The sequence below is a fragment of the Hordeum vulgare genome, chromosome 2H (assembly GCF_904849725.1).
Source record: "Hordeum vulgare subsp. vulgare chromosome 2H, MorexV3_pseudomolecules_assembly, whole genome shotgun sequence".
Classification (NCBI taxonomy): domain Eukaryota; kingdom Viridiplantae; phylum Streptophyta; class Magnoliopsida; order Poales; family Poaceae; genus Hordeum; species Hordeum vulgare.
Window position 1 is genome coordinate 598241448 of NC_058519.1, and position 23301 is coordinate 598264748.

The following is a 23301-nucleotide window of genomic DNA, read 5'->3' on the forward strand; positions in this document are numbered from 1 at the left end:
CTGATAGATCTTTAGATTTCAATCCGATTCCAGATGGCTTTGCTGTTGTCGGGGTGGATGAAGTGATGAGTGGATTTTAGGGGCTGGATCTTGAATACCGTACACGTGAAGGAGAGATTCGTGTGGAAAATGCCTTAAGGACCACATGTCTATGGAGAAAGGAAAATATCCTGCTTCCGCACTGGACGCCGCCTCACGTGGAGGAGGCCCGACTGTCTTCGCCGCATTAGCAGACTCGACTAGAGGAGGCCCCTCAGCTGTCTCCGCCGCGTCAACAGACTCAGGTGGAGGTGGCTCGGCTATCTCCTACGCGTCAGCAGACTCAGCCGGAGGAGGCCCCTCAGCAGAATCATCCTCTGCATGAGTTGTCTCCGCCGCGTGAGCAGACTCCGCCTCCTTCGCTACGTCAGCAGACTCCGCCTCCTCCGCCGCGTCAGCTGACTCCGCCTAATCAGCAACGACGAAAGAGACCCGCTAGCGCTTCTGCGGCTAGCAGTACAACAAATAAGAAATACAAAGCACTCCCAAGAGTCCCTAAGGCTCTTCCTAAGATACCCTACGACATGACTAAGGAGGAAAACTATAAAATGATGGATGACTATAATAAGGTCTTTTTTGCACTGAAACGTCCATGTCCAAAGGAGAAAACTAATCCGGTAAAAGCGAAGTGCTGTCTGGATGCCCTTAAGCGACCACCACCACATCCGCTGCCATCACACTATGAGCGAATTCTTGAAAAGACATATGATCAAGCAAAGCAGTCGGGAAGCTTAAGTACTAGTGGTGCAAGAAGTGGGAAAACAATTTCGCAGCTCGGCGATCAGGAGAAGCAATCATGCCCCCGCTCAAGGTGTTTACCGATGTCGCTAATATTGATCCGGAGTTAGTTGCCGCTTATCCTGGTTTCACTCTTGGTGATTTCTTAAGCGAGGATGTATAGTTCGAAACTGCCCCGGTAGTATCCCTTAGATACGAGCACGGGAAGCCTCTCGTCAAACCTGAGCAGTTGACGGAACTATCAACGCTGATGCGAAGACTACATGACTAGTATTTGAAAACCTGCAAGGATGAGACCAATAGTATCTACATGGGAATTAAAGATGAGCACTACTTCAATGGAGACTAGTCGTTGTACATTAAGTTTGAAGAATTCTTTCAGTTATACAAACAAGACGCCCTCGACATAACGCTCGTCAGTTCCTATTGTGTGTAAGTATTATTTCGTTAATTAAGTCTCTAGATCAGCCCATTCATTGCATGTAATTATCCTCACTATATTATGCTGATTGAAGATCCTTGAATGCAAAAGAGGACAAATATATGACATTGGGTTCATTTACCCAAATACCGCAAATGAACATATGATACTGAAGATCCCCGTGGATATAGAGAAAGTGTTGCTAAATGCGGTACTTCGACAACACCACAAAAGGAAATACTATTTTCTTACAACTTCAGGTGAGTGTTACTAGCTAGTTGTCTTCCGCACCTTTTGTTTCGCTTACTCGAGGTTAAGTGTAATTGATGAGTTCGTTTCACTTTGTTCTGCTAATCATTAGGCTTGAGGAGGGACTAGTAATTATTGTCTTGGACTCATTACATAGAGACCCTACAGAGTTGGCGCCGATTATGGAAATGCTCCAGATGCAAGTTCAATCATTATCACACTGTATCAGCAACTTTCTTTCATTTCTTGATATTAAGTAATCATTTTCTTTTCCGTGGAGGGTTTGGAAAAAGTTCACCCGCACCACTAGGGGTGAATGGAATAAGCAGCTGCGATTTTCCTTCGCTAGAGCAAGTAGTACTAGCTAGTTTCGCGTATCTCTCATTCACCCGCAAAGGGAAATACCATTATCATGCTTGTTTATTATTTTGATTGAACTCTATTCTCGTAAAGTACTGCTCGAGACAGGGATCCGAGAATAATTTATGTGCATACTACGTTTGCGAGTGGATTCACCAGACGACCTCTGAGAAGGGCAGATCTTCAAAAGAACTTGAAGTACATAAACAATATTCACATTTTTATTTTATTACCAGAAATTGTTTTGAGTTTCATTCATATATACATATTGATCCCCTTCTTTAAATTAGATCATGCGGATGCGGGAAGACCTCCTACCAACTGATCGCCTATGAGCAATTCAAGAGGAATTGGCGGGATTCTTTGTTGAGCATGTCATACCCACAGAAGGGGAATATCATCAAAATTTCCTTATCAATATTGGTGGATAGATATTAGCTAGTTAGGGATCGCAAGAGATGTTATATATTGTATATATACATGATAGTGTACTATATGTAGTAGTATCGAGTTGTTCGATAAAGCACGAAGAAAGAGATGTCACTTCTCTCTATATATGTTCATGACGATGTTGTGTAATTAATTGTCCCTTCATTGCTATATCTCGTACCTAGCGTTGAGTTGACTGAACAACATAAAATTAAATTAAATCCAAAATTTAAAAGAATTGAAGGGTGAACACAAAAAGAAAAGGGTAAACACAATATGAAACCCCTAAACATCTCCTTAAAAAAATCCAGCGTCAAGCAGCTGCTGACGCGTGGCTGCCTTTTAGTCCCGGTTTTTGTTACCAACGAGGACTAAATGTCCTCCTGCCCTCGCGCCCCACAGCGGCCACGTGGAGCACTATTAGTCCCGGTTCATAACACAACCGGAACTAAAAGTTTCGTCCATTTGTCCCCATTGTTTAGTCCCGGTTGCAGAATCGGGACTAAAGGCCCTCAGGAACCAGGACTGAAGGCCTGTTTTCTACTAGTGATGCATTGCAGATTGCTTTTAGCATCCACGTGTGAAATGAACTGAACCAAACAAACTATTCCTAGAAACTTCACACATGCACATAGAGAATTAATGGATATATACCCATGCTATCAAGAAACAACCACCTCAAAAACTCTAAATTCCAAAGGAATTTGGACATGATCATAAAATGTTCTTTTTTTTCATAGATTGTTTAGACGTGCGGGATAAGCCTTATTTCCTCCACTCTTGAACCTCGGTGGGTGTTTGAATTGCAACCTGGGTGATTTGATCCTTCGAGTGATGGTGGCTAATCAACAAGGTTGTAACTAGGAATTCCTTCGAGGCATGGACGAATTACTAATATATTTTTAGGACCTTGTTCTTTGTGTCTGAACCTCGTCCTAAAATACTACGTGGTTCATCTTGTTGCTTAGGCAATCAATGTTGAACCGATATCTAGAGGGAGTTTAGGCTAAATATACTTTTTTGCATCAATTAGAACCCAACATGTAAAATGATCTAAATCATATAAACTATTCCATACATGTCACACATGGGCTGAGCAAATGGATGGATAACGCATACTAGGAAGAAGCAACCTTGACTGTGAAATGGTTTATCAACAGCTTCAAAAGCTCTAAAATCTAATTATACACTTGATCGTAAAACAATATTTTTAACGCACTATTTAGAGATGCAACTTATTTCCTCGGCTCTCGAACCTAAGTGCATGTTCCCATCACAACTTGGGTAATTTGATCAAAGGGATGGTGGCTGAACCACAAGATTGTAACTTGGAAGTACTCTTGAGGACCTCGCTTTTTTTTGTCTGAAACTTTTTCCAAAAATACTAGGTGGCAGTGGCGGAGCATCGGTGGGACAAAACCGAGCCCTGGCGCCCCTTTCGAGGGACGGATACAAGATTTAGGCATAGGGGGGCATATAGTGATGAAGCCAATTTTTTTTGTACCTCATGTAAGACCCAATAAATTTATATTCAAGTATCCATTCACATTTAACTTTGCATAGACACACGTTTTTATTTTATTTTGTAGTTGGAGTGTGTCTAGCGATGGCTAGTATTTATCAATACTTCCACATACACGCCTGGAAGACAAAGTTGATAGTCAAACTACACTGAAATGCTACATGACATGTCTTGCTACAAAAAGTTATCATATGAAAATTTATTATATAGGAAGAAGAAGAATCATGTATAATCAAATGGAAAATCATCACTGATTGTGTTAGAAAATTTTATAGTTCTATTAGCAAAAGATACCAATGTTGACAGAATTACCTAGACAATTCAATCCATCCCCTCATCCTCTGTGTCGCTAGGTCGAAGTAGACCGGAAAATCATCATTGGTGGGCACGAGACAACACTACTAGGAAATGGCCTGCTAGTGGCGCACCTGTTTGGGATACTAATGGCGCACTATAGGTGCGCCACTAGCATCACGCCATTAGAATTTTTTACTAATGGCGCACCACAGGTGCAGGTGCGCCATTAGTATCTCGTATACTAATGGCGCACGAGGCAGTGCGCCATTAGTATAGCTCATGGTGCGCCATTAGTATGGCTCCCGGGTGCGCCATTAGTATGCCTCCCAGGTGCGCCATTAGTATGCCTCCCAGGTGTGCCATTAGTATAGCTCATGGTGCACCACAGGTTATACTACCAGCTCTAAAAATATTCAATTATTATACTCACACCCACAAGAAGGTTCAAGATAAACACATATTACACCACAATGAAAATATGTTTATAAACATGCACATACATTGAACACAAGTTGACAAACAAATTAACCTAGAGGAAGCATAGTTTTGACCATCTTAACAATCATCTAGAACACACAAGTCACGCTCATGCAGGGACAGTTCCCTTTTCGTGTCGAAGCTCATCCAGCAGCCCTCGATGCCACAAGTGTACCCTTCGACGCGCATCGGATGATCTCTTGGAGTCCTCTCCTCTCCTGTAGCCTTCTTCAGCTGCTTCGTCGTTTCGGTGTGAACCTCGCGGTGCTGCAGCAGATGCTTGTGCGTGAAGAACTTCTTTCCACAGCCATCCACCGGGCAGATGTGGCGCTCATGCAGGGACAGTTCATTCTTCGTGTCGAAGCTCATCGAACAGCCCTCGATGCTGCACGTGTACCCTTCGACATACATTGGATCATCTCTTGGAGTCCTCTCCTCTCCTGTGGCTTTCTTCAGTTGCTTCATCGTTTTGGTTCTGGTTATGTGCTTACGCCCAGACAAATCCAGCTTAGTGGCAAGGCCCATAGAAGGACCCCCCTTGGCAGCAGATGGGTGCTCCTCATCATCCTTTGGAGCAGCTGGAGCCATCATCTTGCTGTCTCCTTTGCTCGTCTTCATCTGCTTCTTTGCTTCATCCTCAATCTTGTTTGGTGGCCCTGTTCGCGAATGGGAAGTGGCCTTTGGCTTCGGACGGCAGGCAGGGTCATCAAGTCTGTATCACATCGGAAACAAAATAGGGTTGTGGTAGTTTTGACCAGCCTGCCTTCTCCTCGTTCAAACTGTCCTCCAGAGTGAGTCACACCATGTTGTCATTCGCAAGCTAGCAACTTTCAACTCCTCAAACACGCCACTGAGCCAAGCCTCTGCAAAGGCAGTCCAGCCAAAATTAAATTGTGAGAACATGGCACTATCTATAGTTTTTTTTCATTTACTAACACATTATTGATGGTTGCACACTAGAAGATGATAACCTGGTTACCAAAACAGTAAGAATGCATTACAAATGGCTCAGTTTTACTCACTCAGAGATCAAGCAAATAGAAAAAACTGCAAGAATGTTCAGTGTGTCCATTTAGAATAACCGAAAAGGAATGGACATATCATACATGACAGCATGCTTATGCCAAAAACCAAGAATGTTCATAGCAAATAAAGAATGCAGAAACTAACAACATACCATCAGACTAATATCGATCAGAAAAATGTTGAGGTGAGAAACATTTATTCAAGCTTTGGGACAACAGAGAGATGAATGGATAGATACCTTGGATCCAGAAGCTGCTGTAGACAGGGGAAGCTCCAGGGGCGCGGGTTGTGGTCGTACATGATCTCCAGCTACCTGACAAGGCTCATGCAACCCAGGAAAGGAAAGAGGCCTTGGTGAGGTGACGAATCTGCAGCAGACAGTTCTAGACAAAAACATAAACGTTTCATATAACCAGAATAAAACTAACACAGACTTATTTATTCATAGGTGGAACGGTATTCTATTTCCGATGCAGGAATAAATAAATTTAACCTGGATAATTGACACTTGGAGCTAATTGTACTTCTTAGAATAAAAAACTTTATTGCCTAGCATATTTAAGGAAGTCTAAATATACAGTAGCATGCAGTCAGGCCGGAATTGTCAATCACTATGTCGGTAAAGCTAATAGTACTCGTAATTACACTAAAAGAAATAAAGTTGCTGCTAGAGGTGAAGAATATAAATTTAGGTAAACAACGTATGTAGAGTAGCCAGAATCTGAATGACCACGTACTCAAAGTCTGCAAGACCATCGTTTGTAATCTGTCTGGAAGTATAACCAGTCTGAAAAAATATAAAGAGAGGAGGGCAATTAACTTTTTGTTTCTAACGCATGCATATGTATGATGGTTTTGCCTCCGTCCTAGATTGGTAGCACAGCTGCTTAAAGAAACACAATATTCTAACACGGGGACAATGAAAAATTATGTTTCTCAACACAGTCATTTTTTCCAGATTTTGTAAGGGATCGCCGGTGACACAATAGGACTTATGAGAAAAAAGCAAAGTGTGGGCAGCAACGAGATGCTCTGCATTTCTCTCCTCAGAAAAAAAAGATTAGGAACTCTGTTTCAAATACCACGGAAGAACACAGTTTCAGCAACACTATGGTAAGCGCATCAAAGTATATACGACTAATGAGGTTCCTCTGTACAACAGAAATTTTTTCAGGCCATTCCACCGAGCAGGCTGCGAGTTGAAACATCAAACATATGAGATGGTTACCACTAGATAGCTTTCAAGAAACATATATATGAGAGCATTGCCCATTTCTGTATTTGTTATTGCTTGACCGACAAATGGCCGGTCGAACCAACATTGACACAAATCAATAACCCCAACCTACAGGTAATTGAATCAAAATGACAAAACAACTGCCATGAACATGGGGGTGCTTTAGACGATGTGCATGGCAGCAGCCGGGGGAATAGAGGAGTGGAGATGGCTCACCATGGGGGTGCTTTAGACGATGCAGTGCACTGCCGTCATGCCGTGGAAAGAGCAGGGAGACGTCACCTCATCGAAGAGGGCGGGAGAGCATAGGCGATGGCTGAGTAATGAAAGGTATTATGAGCATCTGAACAGGTTTGAAGAACATAACTCCGAATGTATTTTGAAAGTGCTAAGCCAAACAATCAGTAGCAGCTAACAAGTCGGTACTTTGTGAAATTTCTGACGAACTCAGAATAAAAGTATATGTCCAGAACTACGTAGTGATGTATATCGACATGTCACAAGGTATTGCTGCTTGCAGTTCAAACTTATTAAGATTACCACAACTTGAAAAGTAACAGAATGCAAAGTAATCACAATAAAAAGAAACCACCAAGGAGTCTAAATCCAAATATTGCCAAATAATAAGGGCAGTTCAAGTAATACCATGGATTGTTGAGCTGAAAATATCGAATTCATCACAACCACATATCTACAGATAATCTCGTTAAGTAAGAATAAGTACAGGAAAATATATATGTGCATACAAATACAGTACTGATGAACAAGTATGCGTACTGTTCAGGTCCGTCAGGAGAACCCTGCACGCACAAAATCTGTATTTCATGTTAGCATAAGACATGGTGTACACTAGTAGATATCTGAGGTAGCTAGCTAGGAACTTAAGGGCTTGTAGTAATATGTACTTTCTTTCTCCTGGAGTGGGCAATGGAAGTGATTGTGCTCAGTTCATCATAATAAGAACACAAATATATGCTGTCTAATCACAAGCTCTGAAAACACAAACTCTGAAAAAAAGGAACTCTGAAAGCACAATCTCTTGAACTCAAAACTTAACCTTGTTTCTGGGAATTCAAATTTGACAATACATTGTCCAAGAGTAATTTTGCAAAACAAACCTGACCTGATTTTGGTACAACAACAAAGTTGAGCTGCTGCTACTAAATGTTACAAACTACGATAATGCCCGGTGTCGCATGATCGAAACTCGAGATGTAAGGTGGTTCTTCAGTGACTTACAGTAGATGATAGCTGCATTCGCTCGCTGAAAAACCACCTACACGGCTTACACCTATCTCGAATTTTGATCATGCGAGGGACGAACAAAACATCACTAGTTTTGAACTTGGTTGCAGAGGTCAAGTACAATCTGTGCGATTCTCGGCTTGGGTATACGCTTGGTTAGGTGAAGATCCATCCCTGCCTCCATGGCGTCCTGCAGCCCCTCCTCCGCGGAATTCGCGGTCAGCGCGATGATCGTGGTGCGTATGCTGTAGCGGCTTTCTTCCTCGCGGATGCGCCTCGTCGCCTCATAGCAATTCAACACCGGCATCTGAAACAAACAAGAACAATATAGAGTTTCCAGCATTGTCAGATCAAATCGGAGTTTACCTGCTACGTGTGTCCACCACACAGCCGCCGCGTGCAGCAGCACCGTCAACGAGGCAGAGCCGCCCGTGGGACTTCTGGTGGGCGTTGGAGAGAGCGGAACAGACTCGCCAGCGCCGCGCCGGAGTCGTGGGCGAGCTCTCCAGGCCACGAGAGGCAGATCTGGACGGGGGGGGGGGGGAGGGAAGAGCGGCAGCACGGGAGCTCGGATCTGTTCGCTGCGCCGACGAGGTCCACCGGAACACGGTGGAATCGAGCGGCGTAGGCAGCGGCGGCGAGGGTTTCGTGGGGTGGGGAGGGAGAGACGCATGAGATAGAGAGAGGGAGGGTGTGCGGTGGGTTTCTGATTCGTTTTTTGTTTCTTTTTTTCCTCCTTCTCTTTAGTAGTGGCGCACCACCTACAAATGCGCCATTAGTAACCCTGGTTACTAATGGCGCACCACCAGCTGGTGCGTCATTAGTAGTTTTGAAAAAAAAATTATAGTACTGGCGCACTCGGTGAGTGGTGCGCCATTACTAGTTAAACTAGTAATGGCGCACTCTGCCCCGGTACGCCATTAGTACTTTTGTAAAAAAAATTATAGTAGTGGCGCACCGTGTGTGTGGTGCGCCATTAGTGTCCATCACACTAATGGCACACCTGCACATGCACATGGTGCGTCACTGCTATATAGTAGTGGCGCACTACTTGTGTGGTGCGCCATTATTGTCTATATCATCTATAGCCCTTTTCCTAGTAGTGCAACCATCATTGTTTGCTGATGGTCGACATGGGCCCAAACTTTTGAACAATTGCAGGACCCTAGTGTGTCGACACATCACAAATCAAATAACCAAAAAAAAATTAAGATCTGTTGTAGATGTTGGAAATATGCCCTAGAGGCAATAATAAATTGGTTATTATCATATTTCCTTGTTCATGATAAACCTTTATTATCCACGCTATCATGATAAACCTTTATTATCCATGTTATAATTGTATTGATCGGAAACTTAAATACATGTGTTGATATATAAACAATACTGTGTACCTAGTGAGCCTCTACTAGACTAGCTCGTTGATCAAAGATGATTAAGGTTTCCTAACCATAAAAATGAGTTGTCATTTGCTAACAGGATCACATCATTAGGAGAATGATGTGATCGACAAGACCCAACCGTAAGCATGACATTTGATTGTATTACTTAGTTTGTTGCCACTGCTTTCTTCATGTCAAGTATCTCTTTCTAAGATCATGACATCATGCAACTCTCTGACACCGGAGGAATGCCTTGTGTGTATCAAACATCACTTCATAACTGGGTGATCATAAATGTGCTCTATAGGTATCTCCGAGGATGTGTGTCGGGTTGGCATGGGTCGAGGCTGGGATTTGTCACTCCGTATGACGGAGAGGTATCTCTCGGCCCTCTCGGTAATACAACATCACAAGAATCTTGCAAACAATGTGATTAAGGAGTTAGTCACGGGATCTTGTATTATGAAGCGAGTAAAGAGATTTGCCGGTAAAGAGATTGAAGTAGGTATGGAGATACCGACAGTCGAATCTCGAAGAAGTAACATACAGATAGACAAAGCGAACTGCATACGGGATTGACTGAATCCTTGGCATCGTGGTTCGACCAATGAAGATCTTCGTGCAATATTGATAACCCGCAAGTGGAGGAGATCGCGACAGTCTTCGCTGATAATATTTCACCCTAGTTTATTGATTCGATACAAGGAAAGCTAAAAAATATTTTGTTCATAACAATTGAGTTGTCAATTCAACCGCACTTGAAATATCATAAGAAGAAGACTCACGTGAGCACAAAAGTTGCAGACACATTGTTGCAGGCACATTGTAAGTGCATCTCCATCGACGCGGCCCCTCATGAGTTAGTCAAATTTGTTTGTAAATGTTCTGATGGCGATTGGCTGGCTTTCCTTTCCAAAGTGGTTACCTTGCACCTGTGTACGTCATGAGAGGTCACATGACTGAGAAAATCGATGCGTTTGCGTTCGGCGTGGTAGCGCTGGAGATTGTTACTGGTGAATCAAACCATAACACTACGCTCGAGGAGGAGACGACCTATATATTTGAAAAGGTAAGATCACTAAAAGCCACATTATATTTGAAAGTTATTTTGAAATACTTCCGAAGCTAGAGCCACAACTGTGCTTTGGTTGGTGTATTGTCCGCATAATATACAGTTGAAATCACTGAAACTCTGGGATGTTTTGGATTTTTTCACTGTTTTGACCTTATAAGTAAACATGAACATAAAATAAACTAGGTCTGAAACCACTTCATGATCTGACCCTTTTTAAAACATCAAAGATCGTGGCGTTGCTGCTGCACGTAGAAACGCTAGGTTCTAAAGCGTCGAAACGCCATGGGCCTTGGCGTTTCTATGCCGCCTCCAAGCTGCATGGCGTTGCTGCCTGGGCAGTGAAAGCAAATCATACGGCACGCTGGTGCGTCACATCGCATGGCCTATTAATTACAGTCTTACATGCTGACCTCGCTCTTGACTGGCTACAGCAACACGACCTGTGCAAAACCTGCTGACCAGCAGAACCCTGAAACTACAGACTACAGATATTAATCCCGAACAGTGACCGGTACAGCACTGAACATGCATGCATGTGGGGACCGGCCGATCGACCACCACGCACGGCCATATGCACATTTTTACCGTCAATTATTAAAAAAAAATTGCACTAAAAAACTCAAGCGCATTCATGTGGATGAGCAGTACGAGGCTTACCTTCACATGCATGTGGCCAGTACCAGCATGCAGCGGGTGGAGCATTTCCTTCCTGAGCAAACAGTTGTGCCAAATAGCTACGCTTAGGCTGCCCGTAATGGTAGTATTAGTATCATGCATGCCAACTAGGCAATTTTGATAAGATGACATAGAATTAAATAAAGAAAGAAAGTTTTGAGTATCATATCATGATACCGTATCATATTAAATGATGTGCTACTATGTGTCTTGCATGACAATAAATGAACTATTCTATGATGCTAACATATGATACTATGCATTACGGATGTAGTATCATACACTAGTATCATATGCATGATACTAGTATATGATACTACCCATTACAACCAGCCTTAGGCATCCTAGCACCTATTCCTACGCGGGCATGGCAGGAGACAATGACCTGACAGTTTACAATCCCAATGCATGTTTGGACGCTTAGGATGACGTGCACCGCACCGAGGTGCTCGGCAGGTTCTGTTCTAAGAAACACCGTCATCCTTGGCGTTTTGAGTGGAGGCAGCAACGCCAGCCATCTTGGCGTTTCTAAGATGACAGTAAACGCCACGTTACACAGCTGGAAACGCCATAATAGTTCGGTGTTTCGACGTTGACATGCAACGCCACGGCTTACGGTGTTTCTAAAAAGGTCAGATCATAAAATCTTTTCAGGCCGAGTTCGTTCTGTGAATTTTTTACGTCTCGTGGGTCAGAACAGTGAAAAAACCCGGATGTTTTCAGGCATGGGACCTGTACGAGAACATCGACCCGACTTAGTGGGCCCCAAGCTCTCGAAATTCAACAACGAGGAGGTGCTCTGGGTGATCCGTGTCGTGCTCATCTACACCCAGGTGTCGCCCCACCGACGACCGTCCATGTCGAGGGTGGTGTCGATGCTCACGGGAGATGGACATGGCCGGGGAGGAGGTGATCAAGACAAGCTACATCACGAAGTGGCAGGTCAAGGCCGGGAGCAGCAGCAGCTACACGGGCACGAGTAGTTAGGCCAGTCTGTCGTTGTTATCGACCACGCAGCAGTCTTCCGACGACGGTCGTGCTGCAGGCGGGGATGCCACCCGGTGACAGGGAACCCGTCACCGATGTTCACCTCCATCATCGACGAGGGCAGGTGAGGTGCGTGTGCAAGCCAAGGTGTTTGTTAGTTGTCACCGTCAGGTGGTAGCAACTACTAATAGTAGCCTGCAGGGCGAAGGAGAGTATTTTTATTTGAGAAAATCTAAAAAGAAGCGTGCGTACATGAGCGCTTCCGTGCGACGGGCTCACACTGGATTCCGTTTCTATGACCAGAATTCAGAAAAAAATATCTCTTAAACCGTTAATTCGAGTGATGATCCGTTTTCGTTGTTGACTTTGTTTCAACAAAATTTTCAAAACTAGATCCCATGTCGACATGTTTTGACAACTTTTTTTTTTGCTCGTACTCATCATATTTGTTGCACTTACTTGTCATATTAGTAAGTACTTACTTGTCTGATAAAAAATAACTTAATCGTCATATTTTTGGAAATTGCGTATAAATGTGACATCTCGACATAATCAAACTGACAAGTACGAACAAGTTGTTTTAGGCGATTACGTGCAAAACTATGACAACTCAACATATTTAAAAATCGGTGGCCACAAGATATCTTTTTTGTCAACGTTTGTAAATATGACAACTCGGCATAGTTATACTAACAAGCACACAAAATAGTTTTTTTTTGGTAAAGTTGTATGTAAATATGACAAGTTGACATATTTTTAAATTGGCAAACACAATCTATGCCCTGCTTTTATATCATGTATAATGAAAACTGCTACAAGGCTTTGTATGAAACAACATTAAAAAATGTCAATCAAGTTATTTTTTTCAGGCAAGTAAGTGATTAATAATATGACAACTCGGTCAAAAAATGTGGTAAGTATGAACAGGAAAAAATAGTTGATGGAACATGTCGATATGGGATCTAGTTTCGAAGAACTCGTCGCGAGAAAGTCAATGATGAAAACAGATCATCGATTGAATTAACGGTTTTGTAGATAAAACTTTTTGAATTTTAAACATCAAAGGAAATCTTGGTATGGCGTTGTATTCATGCGAGAGGCCAAACCTAAAAAAGAGCACATCGGGCCGAGCTAGCCAATGGATCTGCATGCACTAATCGGCTCCAGCGGCCGCCGCACGGTAACGCAAATATGCGGCGCCGGTGCATATTTATACCTACGTAAGGTTCTTACGTAATCCTACATCTATAAGGTTCTTACGTAAACTTACTTACCCTTTCCTAAATACTCTTCTCCTCCTGATTTCAACCTGGGTAGGCCCCAGCTATTAATCCTAATCCAATTAATTAACACTAAATCAGCCTTTGTGTAAAAACCTCACGTAACATCACGTGGGTGTAGCATTTCCCCTAGTTAGGTCCTATTTGCTTTTTATTTTCTTCTGTCGTACGTGTTTGAACGCTGAGTTATTTTCCTGCTGTATGAATGCGCACAAGATATCCTCGCACATGCTCTACATGTACAGCACAGGACAATGGGCTCCATTGTCATTGACTGTAAAGTGATACTATGCAGTGGGTGTCTTAATTAGTTGATCCTCATATGGTTCTCTACATAGTGCATATCACATCTATTTATACATCAAAGCTGAAACACTTAGTCCAGCAATTCGAGCTTGTTGTTTGATACTTTTTTCTTCAGCTTTTGTAGGCTCAATAGTAAGAAGGGAAGAGGAAGAAAGAGAGAGCATAAGAGCACTAGGAATGAGAACATGGAGGAAAGATTAACTCTTATGTTTTCACCTCTAGTATTGGAGGTGCAAATATCTAGTTGTGTGCTTTCCTGATGTCTCCCATTCCTATGGTTCTTGAGCACTCCTTCCTCTTCCCTTTGGCTTGCGCATTAGATTAATGCACAAACCGTAATTATGTGTGCACATACTTAGATAACCTGAGATCTAGAAGGCTAGTTGAGAAGAGGAAGAAAGAGAGCCTGTGAGCAGTGGGAATGGGAACATGGAGGAAACCCTAACCTGCTTTCCCTCCACCTCTAGTGTAGGAGGTGAGAATTCAGTTTGGTGTTTCCCGATGCCTCCTATTCCTATTGTTCTCAAGCACTCCTTCCTTTTCTTTGGCTTGCTTGGTTGTTTTAGCATAAAAATAAAATATATGCATACATATTCGATGTGAGATCTCAAAAGCGAGCTAGGAAGAGGAAGAAAGAGAGGGCTTATGAGCGGTGGGAATGAGAACATAGAGGAAAGCCTAACTTATTGGTTCTTCATCACTTGTGTTGTGGTGGAGATTTGGTTTGGTATTTCCCGATGCCTCTCATTCCTATCGTTCTTATGCGCTCCTTCCTCTTCCTTTTTGCTTGTTAAATTTCTTTAGCTAAAAAAGAACATATATATATATATATATGTGTGTGTGTGTGTGTGTGTGTGTGTGTGTGTGTGTGTGTGTGTGTGCGCGCGCGCTTATAATTAGATTATATGAGATGTCCACTGCAAGACAAAAAGTGGAAGAAAAGAGAGCCTAAGAGAGGTGAGCATGGGGAATATGATGGAAGGCTAAAAACCTTAGTTCCTCATCTAACATTGGAGTAGGCTTTGTTCTGAGTTTTCGTGTTACGAGTTCCACCCATGCCTATTATTGTTCTTTGTTGTCCATTCCTCTTCCTTTTGGATTATACAACATAGAAATGAATTATAGTATTAAAATGATTCCAATCAAGTTCGTACACCCTGTATAGTTGAATTGCTATTTTCTGTCTTTGTTTCTTTTGCATGCCTTAATCCATTCATAGGATAAGATGTCGACTTAAAAAGGCAACTGGTTTTATACTTGATAATTTGGTAGTATTGTTTCATTTTTAAGATTCTACTAGCACCATGAAACACATCAAGATATTTAATTTACATGCCATGTAGTACTTATATGGAGTACACATTTCTATATCTGGAAAAGGGCCATTTAGTTGTAACAACATAAATAAGCACACTTACCAACTTGTTATGATGAGACAGACACCTTTAATACATAGAATGATGCAGGTTCTTCACTAGTTACCATTTGTTGAACTCATGGTGTAGAAAATATCAGATCAACGACACACCCATGCAGTTAAGAGTCATAGCAGAAGTTAGAGTGAGAAAGATGGTAGTCAGCTCACAAAACATGCAACAGAACATGCATTGCAGATTATTTTTAGCACCCGCCATGTAAAATGATCTGAATCAGACAAAGTGCTCCTAGAAACTTCACACATGCACAGAGCAAATTAATGGATATGTGCGCATGCTAGCAAGAAACAACCCCCTCCAAAACTCTAAACTCCAATGGAATTTGTACATGGTCATAAAACGACATGGTTTTATAGATTGTTTTGACGTGGAGGATAAGGCTTATTTCCTCCACTCTTGAACCTCGGTGGTTGTTTGCATTGCAACATGTGTGATTTGATCCTTCGAGTGATGATGGCCGATCTACAAGGTTGTAACTAGGAAGTCCTTCGAGGGGCGGACAAATTACTGAAATATCTTCAGGACCTCATTATTTGTGTCTGACCCTTGTTCCAAAAATACTAGGTGGTTCATCTTATTTCTTAGTGAATCCATATTGAACCGATATCTATAGGGAGTTTAGACTAAATATACTTTTAGCATCAATTAGCATCCATCATGTAAAATGATCGGAATCACATAAACTGTTCCTATAGAGGTCATACATGGACATGTAATTCGTATTGAAATCTTTAAAACGGCTTATATTTAGATAGAAACAGAGGGACTATGTTTTAGGGATGCCCTCACATGTTTTTATCTGCTTCAAATGGAGTAATATTGTGTACTTGCCCAATGATTGAATTAATTACTGTACTATTTTTATATGTGTACAAGTGTCCGACAAAACAATCTCAAAAAACACATACAAGTAATCAGCACGTCTAGCAGCAACAGTGCTGCTCTGCGTGCTCAGCTTAACTCGAATCCGATCAGACCAGCATGGCTCCAACGATGAAGAGCATCACGGACAAAGGCGCACTGTCCCTCCAGGCAGAGCTGGGCACCACCTGCGGCCTCGTCTCCCCCTGGGTCTGGCTAGTCGGCGGCATCGTCACGGTGGTCTCGGACGGCGGCGCCGGCGGCTCCGGCGTCATTGGCGCTGCAATTTCGACAAGATCAACCAGGGCAATTCATCAGCAAAAACCAATCGCGGCAGGAAGAAAGGCCAGACCCATCGACGAGCAGAGGAAGTTAATTGTTAAGCGAGGTTCTTACGGAGCGGGGGCATGGCAGGAGAGACTGCGACGGGGCCCGGAGCTGGGAGCTGAGCCGAAGTATCTGCAGTTCATACCCGAATGAGAAATGGAAACTTCACGCTCATCAGTTCGATTCCCGTCGGTGCTTTCGGGACAGGATGTGGGTACCTTTGCACTGGAGCGGGACGGACATGGAGTTGCAGGCCTTGGGCAGCGTGACGGCGAGGGTCCGGTTGATCGGCAGGCCGAGCGGCACGTTGCCGGTCAGGATGAGGCAGGCGCAGCTGGTGCTCGTGGTCACCACCGCCGACAGGGACCGGCAGCAGTCCGCCGTCGGGGACGACCCCCCGCCGTTGGTGCTGTTGGTGATGAAGCTGAGGCACGGCGTGAAGCTGGTGATGAGCGATGCCGTGCACGACGTCGCCACGCCCTGCCCGAGAACCGGCACCGGCGCGGCCAGGGCGAGGAGCACGGCAGCAGCCAAGGCGAGCGCCCTGAGGTCCATCGCGATCTCTGTAGCTACCTCTCTGCCACTTGTCACGACTTCGCACGAGCACGCACGACTTCTTGAAGGGAAGGATGGATGAATACATCGTTATTGCTTGCGTTTATATAGTGTCGGAACTGGAGTCATGTTGGTAGATCAGAGGTTGGTTTGTGTCAGTGTAACCACCATAACTAATTTTTCTTATATGTATGTATGTTGACGTGTTGGGAGTTGGAAACTTGGGATTGTATGGTAGTCAGTTGACGTGTTGAGAGTTGAGAGTTGGGTTAGCTACCATAACCAATGATCATAGAGCCGGGCAGCTGGCACAAGGTGAACCATGATTCGTCTTTTCCATCTTAAAAATGCAAATGTAAGAGATCAAAAGCATTATGTCAAGTCGTACAACCGATGTATGGACACGTTTGATAGAGTGCATTAGGGTTGGCCACGCCAGCAGTATGCATTTTTTGGTCGTTTGGTAGTTTGAATTGGACCGTAATCTTGACATGGACGAACCATAAAGGACATCTCGGCCCTGCTATATGAAAAAACGCTCGAATTGTCTGTTTTCCCATGGCGAACGATACAACTTGAGACATGTAGGTGGAGACGGTTGGACGCGGGAGACGACGTATTGTTTCCAAAGCAGCATCATAAACCCCCTTACCCTTCTCTCACCATTCACTCTCCCATCTCTTTTTTCTTATATGGAACACCCGATTCCATTAACCCACTTCGCAGAAGAAACGCTGGCTCTCCTTACATTTACATCATCCGGCAATTTCTCAGACCACAACTGTTTGGGAGATTGCCTTTATGCACCCATAGAAGCTAGAACATGGGTGAGAATGTTACAATCCCTTGGTGCAAAGGAAAAAGTTACAGAGTTAAAATGGAGCCTAGCAAAGAGGCGAATATTCTTAAACATAACTCTTTCAGGAGTAAGGTCAAAATCGCTGCTCACCACCGCGTGCACCAAGGATTGGCAGTCTAATTCAATAATGATGCTCACCATACCCCAATCAGCCGCCACTTGTAAGGCCTCAGAGCATGCTATCCCTTCCGCTTGCATCGGACTTGCCAGGTGGGTGATGTGACCAACGCATGAGCCTCTCACAGCACCTTGACTATCTCGTACCACAAATCCCCAGCCACCATTACCAGTTGTAGAGAAAAAGAACCCATCAATATTAAATTTAAGCTTGTCCCCTTCTGGCGTTCTCCAGCTTTGCTCCTCACTGGTTGGGTTTGGTCTTCCTTGGCTCGCACACAAGGTCGGTCATTCAGAGAAACATGTTCGAATTCTGGTTAGTAGACTATCAATCGACTCACCACACTCTTTTGCATTTATCTTGTTCCGTCTAGACCACCAACACCATAACATGCATACAACCAGCACCCTTCTGTTCTCGTCTAGCTCGAAGAGGATCTTAACCACTTCCTTTGCATCCTTGCCCGCACACATACGAAGCCGGGTATTCTCTAGTTGCAGTCGGCGCCAAACCTGTTTCACTCCCTTGCAGCAAACACAAAGCGTATCACACTCAATGCCCCTTCTCTTTAGCCCCATCAGCAAAGGTACGCTATTGTGGGCCAATCTCCAGACAAACTGCTGCATTTTTGGCTGGCATTTGATGTCCCGGAGTTTCCTCCAGTCTAGATCCCCTTGGTGAATGTACGAGGAGGAAGCCTCCTCAGCATCTCTTCTTCTGATGTACAACTTGTATGCATATTTAACTGAAAAGATGTCCTTGCTGTAAAAAAACCAAGCATAGAAATCATCAAAGTCCTCACTAATTGGAGTGGCCAAGATCACCTTTGCATCTTCTTCAACAAAAATATTCCGCACCAAACGTTCATCCCATGTTGTTGTGTCCGGATTGATAAGTTCACAAACTCTAGTCAGCATGCATCTTCCTCGTTGCGTCCACGACAGCCGAGGGCCCTCCGTGTGCAGCCATGGATCAGTCCATATTTTGATATTTGCTCCATCTCCAACTCTGTGGATAAGTCCCTCTTTCAGCATATCAATCCCCTTCAGGATGCTTCTCCATGTATATGAGATGCCTGGACTAGCTTGCGCCTCAAGGATCGATGAGTTTGGGAAGTACCTAGCCTTCAGAACTCATGCACAAAGGGAGCCAGGTTCTGTGAGAAGCCTCCACGCCTGCTTCGCAAGCATGGCAAGGTTGAAACCATACAAATCCCTGAACCCGAGCCCTCCACCCCTCTTTGATTTTGTCATGAGTTCCCAGCTTAACCAATGCATAGTGTTGGTCTGCTCTTTCTTTGCCCACCAGAACCGACATATCATCGCCCCCATCTGCTTGCACAAAGTTTTGGTAAGATCAAAGCATGACATCGCAAAAGTGGGTATCGCTCGGGCAAAAGCTTTAATAAGCACATCTTTTGCTGCCTTCGACAGAAGCCTCTCCAACTAGCCTTTAATTCGTTGCCACATACGATCCTTAAAATACTCAAAGATTTTGATCCTGTTGGACCCCACGTACACGGGTAGTCCTAAGTACCTTTCTGATCTGGTCACATTCCAAATGCGCAGCTCTGTTAGCACTCTTGTTTCTTCTACACCGCCCGTGTGTTCTTACTGAACATGATTGATGACTTGTCATAATTCACAATTTACCCCGAGCAGGCCTCATAAAGATGTAGCACATTCTGCACATGTATGGCACTCTCGTGAGAAGCTTTCATAAGTACCAAGCTGTCATCTGCAAACGGTAAGTGGTTTAAACTTGGTGCACCATTGCAAATGCGGATCCCACTCAAAGTCCCCTCCGCATCCGCCTTATTAAGCAGAGAAGAGAAACCTTCAGAGACTATCAAAAAAGGTACGATGATAGAGGATCACCCTGCCGAAGGCCTCGCTGGGGCATCACCACACCCGTGCATTAACCATTCACCTTAAATCTATATGACACCATGGAGATACATAACATGATCTACTTGATACACTTCTCTTCAAAGCCAAGCTTTTCCAAGAAGCCCCACTCCACCCTATCATTCGCTTTGCTCGTGTCCAATTTAATAGCTGCATAGCCCTCTTTTACATTTCTCTTATTTTGCATGTAATGGGTGCATTCATAAGCAAGCAGAATATTATCCGTAATCAACCGACCCGGTACTAAAGCACTCTAGTTGGGTGAAATAATGCCACGAAGTATTTGCTTTAGCCGTTTGGAGAGTACCTTGGAGATGAGCTTATAAACAACATTACATAGGTTGATTGGCCTCAGATCCTTCATACTCTTCGGGTTTTGCACCTTTGGTATGTGAACAACGCATGTTTCATTCCAATCTTCAGGCATAGGACCCCCATTTAGGACATTCAAAACTTCTGAAATCACTTTTCCCCCACAATGTCGCAACATTTTTTATAAAAGATGGACGACATACCATCTGGCCCTGGGGCTTTAAGGTCTCCAATACTCTCTAAGGCCTCATAGACCTCCCTCTCCATGAACTCCTCCGTGAGCAGGGCATTCATTTGTGGAGTAACTCGAGGGTCAATGTGACCCAAGAGCTCCTCCATCCTCGTGCCTCCATGGGAAGTGAACAAATTTAAAAAGTAGTTAGTTACCACTTCTTTCATGGCCCCCTCTTCCTCCACCACCCTGCCATCCTCCCTCCTCAATCTCTTTATTCTGTTTCTTCTCTTCCTCTCCGAAGCCGCTAAATGGAAGAATTTTGTGTTTCTATATCCACATCTCAGCCAACATATATGAGCCCTGTGTCGCCAATATGTTTCCCTTTGTTCCTCTAATCGACCAAGCTTGAACCTCAACACTTCCTCTCTCCTAATTTGGTCCTGCCCAATGTTACCTCGCCTACACTTCTCCAGCTCCTTCTTCATACAACAAATTCTCTTCTCCAAGTCACCCATGACGTTTCTGCTCCAATGCACTAGCTCTCTCATAAGACCTCTAGTTGCATTTGCTACCTTCCTACCATCACCCTTCATTTCCCTCTCCCATTTATTTTGAACTAACTCTCTCGGTCCTCCTCCTCGAGCCATCTTGCCTCAAACCGAGGCTCCAAGTTCCAGGCCAACCCCCGCTTCAACCAAGCAGCCCCGTGTAGCTCAATGATGACAGGGCGAGGGTCTAAGTGGTGGGGGTCTCCGTTAATCACTCAGAACGCTCGAAATCGGTTACACTAGACATGTGTAGCAACTGCTCTATCCAGACTCTCCCTTATATGCTGGTAGCATCATGGTTGTGATTTCGCCAAGTGAAAACGCCCCCCACAAAGCTCAAACCTCGCAGTTCGCACACCTCGAGTGCAGCCTTAAAGCGGTCCATGCACGCTTGTGATCGTGGTGCCCCGCCTTCCTTCTCCCAAGTATGCAGGACTTCGTTAAAATCTCCGGCACATAGCCAGGGCTTGTTACCTTGATGTTTCAGAATTCTCAGTAACTTCCAAGTTTTTTCCTTTTTGTCATGCTTTGGTTCTCCATATATCCCAGTGAACCGCCATACAAAGCCATCAGACTCCGTAATTTCCGTGTCAATATGATATCGCGAAGTATCCAAGATTTACTTCATTTTTCCAAAATAGTGCCAAACCACCACTCTGCCCCTCATAGTCTTTTACTATCATGTTGGTCATACCCATCCTCCATCTCATCCATTCCAGCCTACCACGCAGCATCTTTGTTTCAGAGAGGGAAAGTATATCGGGGTCCTCCTTCTTATGGAGCTCTAGAAGACTTGGAATTGCCAGGCCGTTCCCCAATCCCAGACAATTCCATGTGATGATCCTCATTGGTTCTCGCAGGGCTGTCCCGGCAGCCCCGCGTCCTCGACATTATGTCCAGTTTCACCTCCATCCTTGTTGCTTCTTTCCCTCTTACTCTTCTTTAAGCCCCCCTGTTCGTCAATGTCCATGTCCTCACCCTTTCTCTTCTCCCCTGTAACTACTATTGTAGCTGCCCCTGTGCTTGCTCGTGGCAGCCTCTTGAAATTGCCATTTCTTCCTTTCTTGTTGTCCTGCTTGTTATTCTGTGGTTTCTCAGCCACTACACTTTCACCTTGAAGCCCATCCCTCCCATCACCTTCTTGGACTTTTCCTACTCCTTCATTCACATTTGACATTTTCTCAGTTTGGCCACACGTCATTTTGTTTGCTGCGCCAACCATCGTGCCTTGCTCTATTCCCGAAGCCCCAAAATTCAGGTTTCTTTTGCTTCTTTCGTCGATCGTGTCATTATGGCATTGTTCCTCAGTTATCGTGATCTTTAGCGGGCTAGTTACCTCAATATTGCCCATGTTCTTCTTCCCCTCATTCCCTTCGCTCCCCGCAGATTTCTTCCAAGAATCCACATCACTCCTTGACTTTCCATCGTTATTCAGCCACCCGTATTTCCTGCGTGAACTACCGCCACTGTTCTCCTTCCAATTCACTCTTCCCACATCACTTACATGAGCTTTATCTGGTACATACCTTAACCATCTCCCAAACTCAGCATTCTGACCCCTTTTTTGCTTGATTCCGCAGTCTTTATCCAGGTGTCCCAGCATCTCACAGCTGAAACAGAAGTCCGGCAGGTATTTATACTCGAAGTAGCACCATATTCTTGTATCCTTCTTATCTTCCCCCTTCTCATCTCCAAAAGTAGCCACTTCCATCTCACTTCCTATTCCTCTGTGACTACCACCACCCTCCGGCTCCACATCCAGGTAAAGGCCCCTCATAAGAGGTTCTACAACCTTGATCCTCACTTTCACAGTCAAGCATTTTCCCGGTGTCGTGCCATCTTCTTAGCCATCGACTTCCATCAGTTCTCCTATCTCTTCCGCCAGGTCCTCCCCTGACTCCTTGCACATCTTGCCCTGTGGGATATTGTAGATACTCACCCAGATCGGCAATGTGGCAAAGGTGTACTCGTCAAGGGTTTTGCGTGGGTCAAAATCTTCCATGACCAGCAAGTCCTTGCCAAATGGCCATGGGCCATTCTCAACCGTCTTTCTCTTTCCCCCTTCCCGATGAACCAAAAATAGGAACCAATTCTCCCCCATCTCCATTACCTCCAGCCTCATCATCGGGCAACAGAGTTTCCCTAGCACCACCACCATCCCATCCGCATATCCCGGTCTGCCAGAGAACAATTTTCCCATCGCCTTTGCGACACTACCATTCTTCTCCGTGGCCCTCCTTCAGCCAGTACTCACCCCCTTCCTTTCCGCCTTAGAGAGGTTCATCCGCTTCAGCTTGTCCTCCACTCCTTCCATGGATATCGAAGCAGCCTCCTCCGCACCAAATCTTGGACCAAAGATCGAGAGACAAGAGAAAACTAGGGTTCCTGGGTGGTGTACGGCCGTGAGGCCTAGCCTCACAGAAGGCTTATCTAGGGTGGGGGTGGGTGGGGGGATTTG

General features: G+C 44.4%; 1 protein-coding gene and 1 long non-coding RNA gene across 2 annotated transcripts; both read right to left on the reverse strand.

Annotated features, from left to right (window-relative positions):
• Window positions 1-6556: 6556 nt before the first annotated feature.
• LOC123430704 lies at window positions 6557-8575 on the reverse strand. Its single transcript, XR_006622972.1, has 2 exons — window positions 8407-8575; window positions 6557-7111 (listed from the first exon to the last, which is right to left on the reverse strand). It is a non-coding gene; the product is annotated as an uncharacterized LOC123430704 (long non-coding RNA).
• A 7430-nt stretch (window positions 8576-16005) lies between these two features.
• On the reverse strand, window positions 16006-17002 carry LOC123430705 (non-specific lipid transfer protein GPI-anchored 20-like). Its single transcript, XM_045114552.1, has 3 exons — window positions 16588-17002; window positions 16439-16501; window positions 16006-16322 (listed from the first exon to the last, which is right to left on the reverse strand). The coding sequence occupies exons 1-3, from the start codon at window positions 16922-16924 to the stop codon at window positions 16153-16155; spliced, it is 570 nt and encodes a 189-aa protein (XP_044970487.1). The 5' UTR covers window positions 16925-17002; the 3' UTR covers window positions 16006-16152.
• Between the last annotated feature and the right edge of the window lie 6299 nt (window positions 17003-23301).

Coding starts and splice junctions, on each gene's coding strand:
- LOC123430705 (XM_045114552.1), bottom strand. CDS start 16,924: ATGGACCTCAGGGCGCTCGCCTTGGCTGCTGCCGTGCTCCTCGCCCTG. Junction 16,502..16,587: donor CGTCCCGCTCCAGTGCAAAG/GTACCCACATCC, acceptor TATGAACTGCAG/ATACTTCGGCTCAGCTCCCA. Junction 16,323..16,438: donor TCCTGCCATGCCCCCGCTCC/GTAAGAACCTCG, acceptor TCGAAATTGCAG/CGCCAATGACGCCGGAGCCG.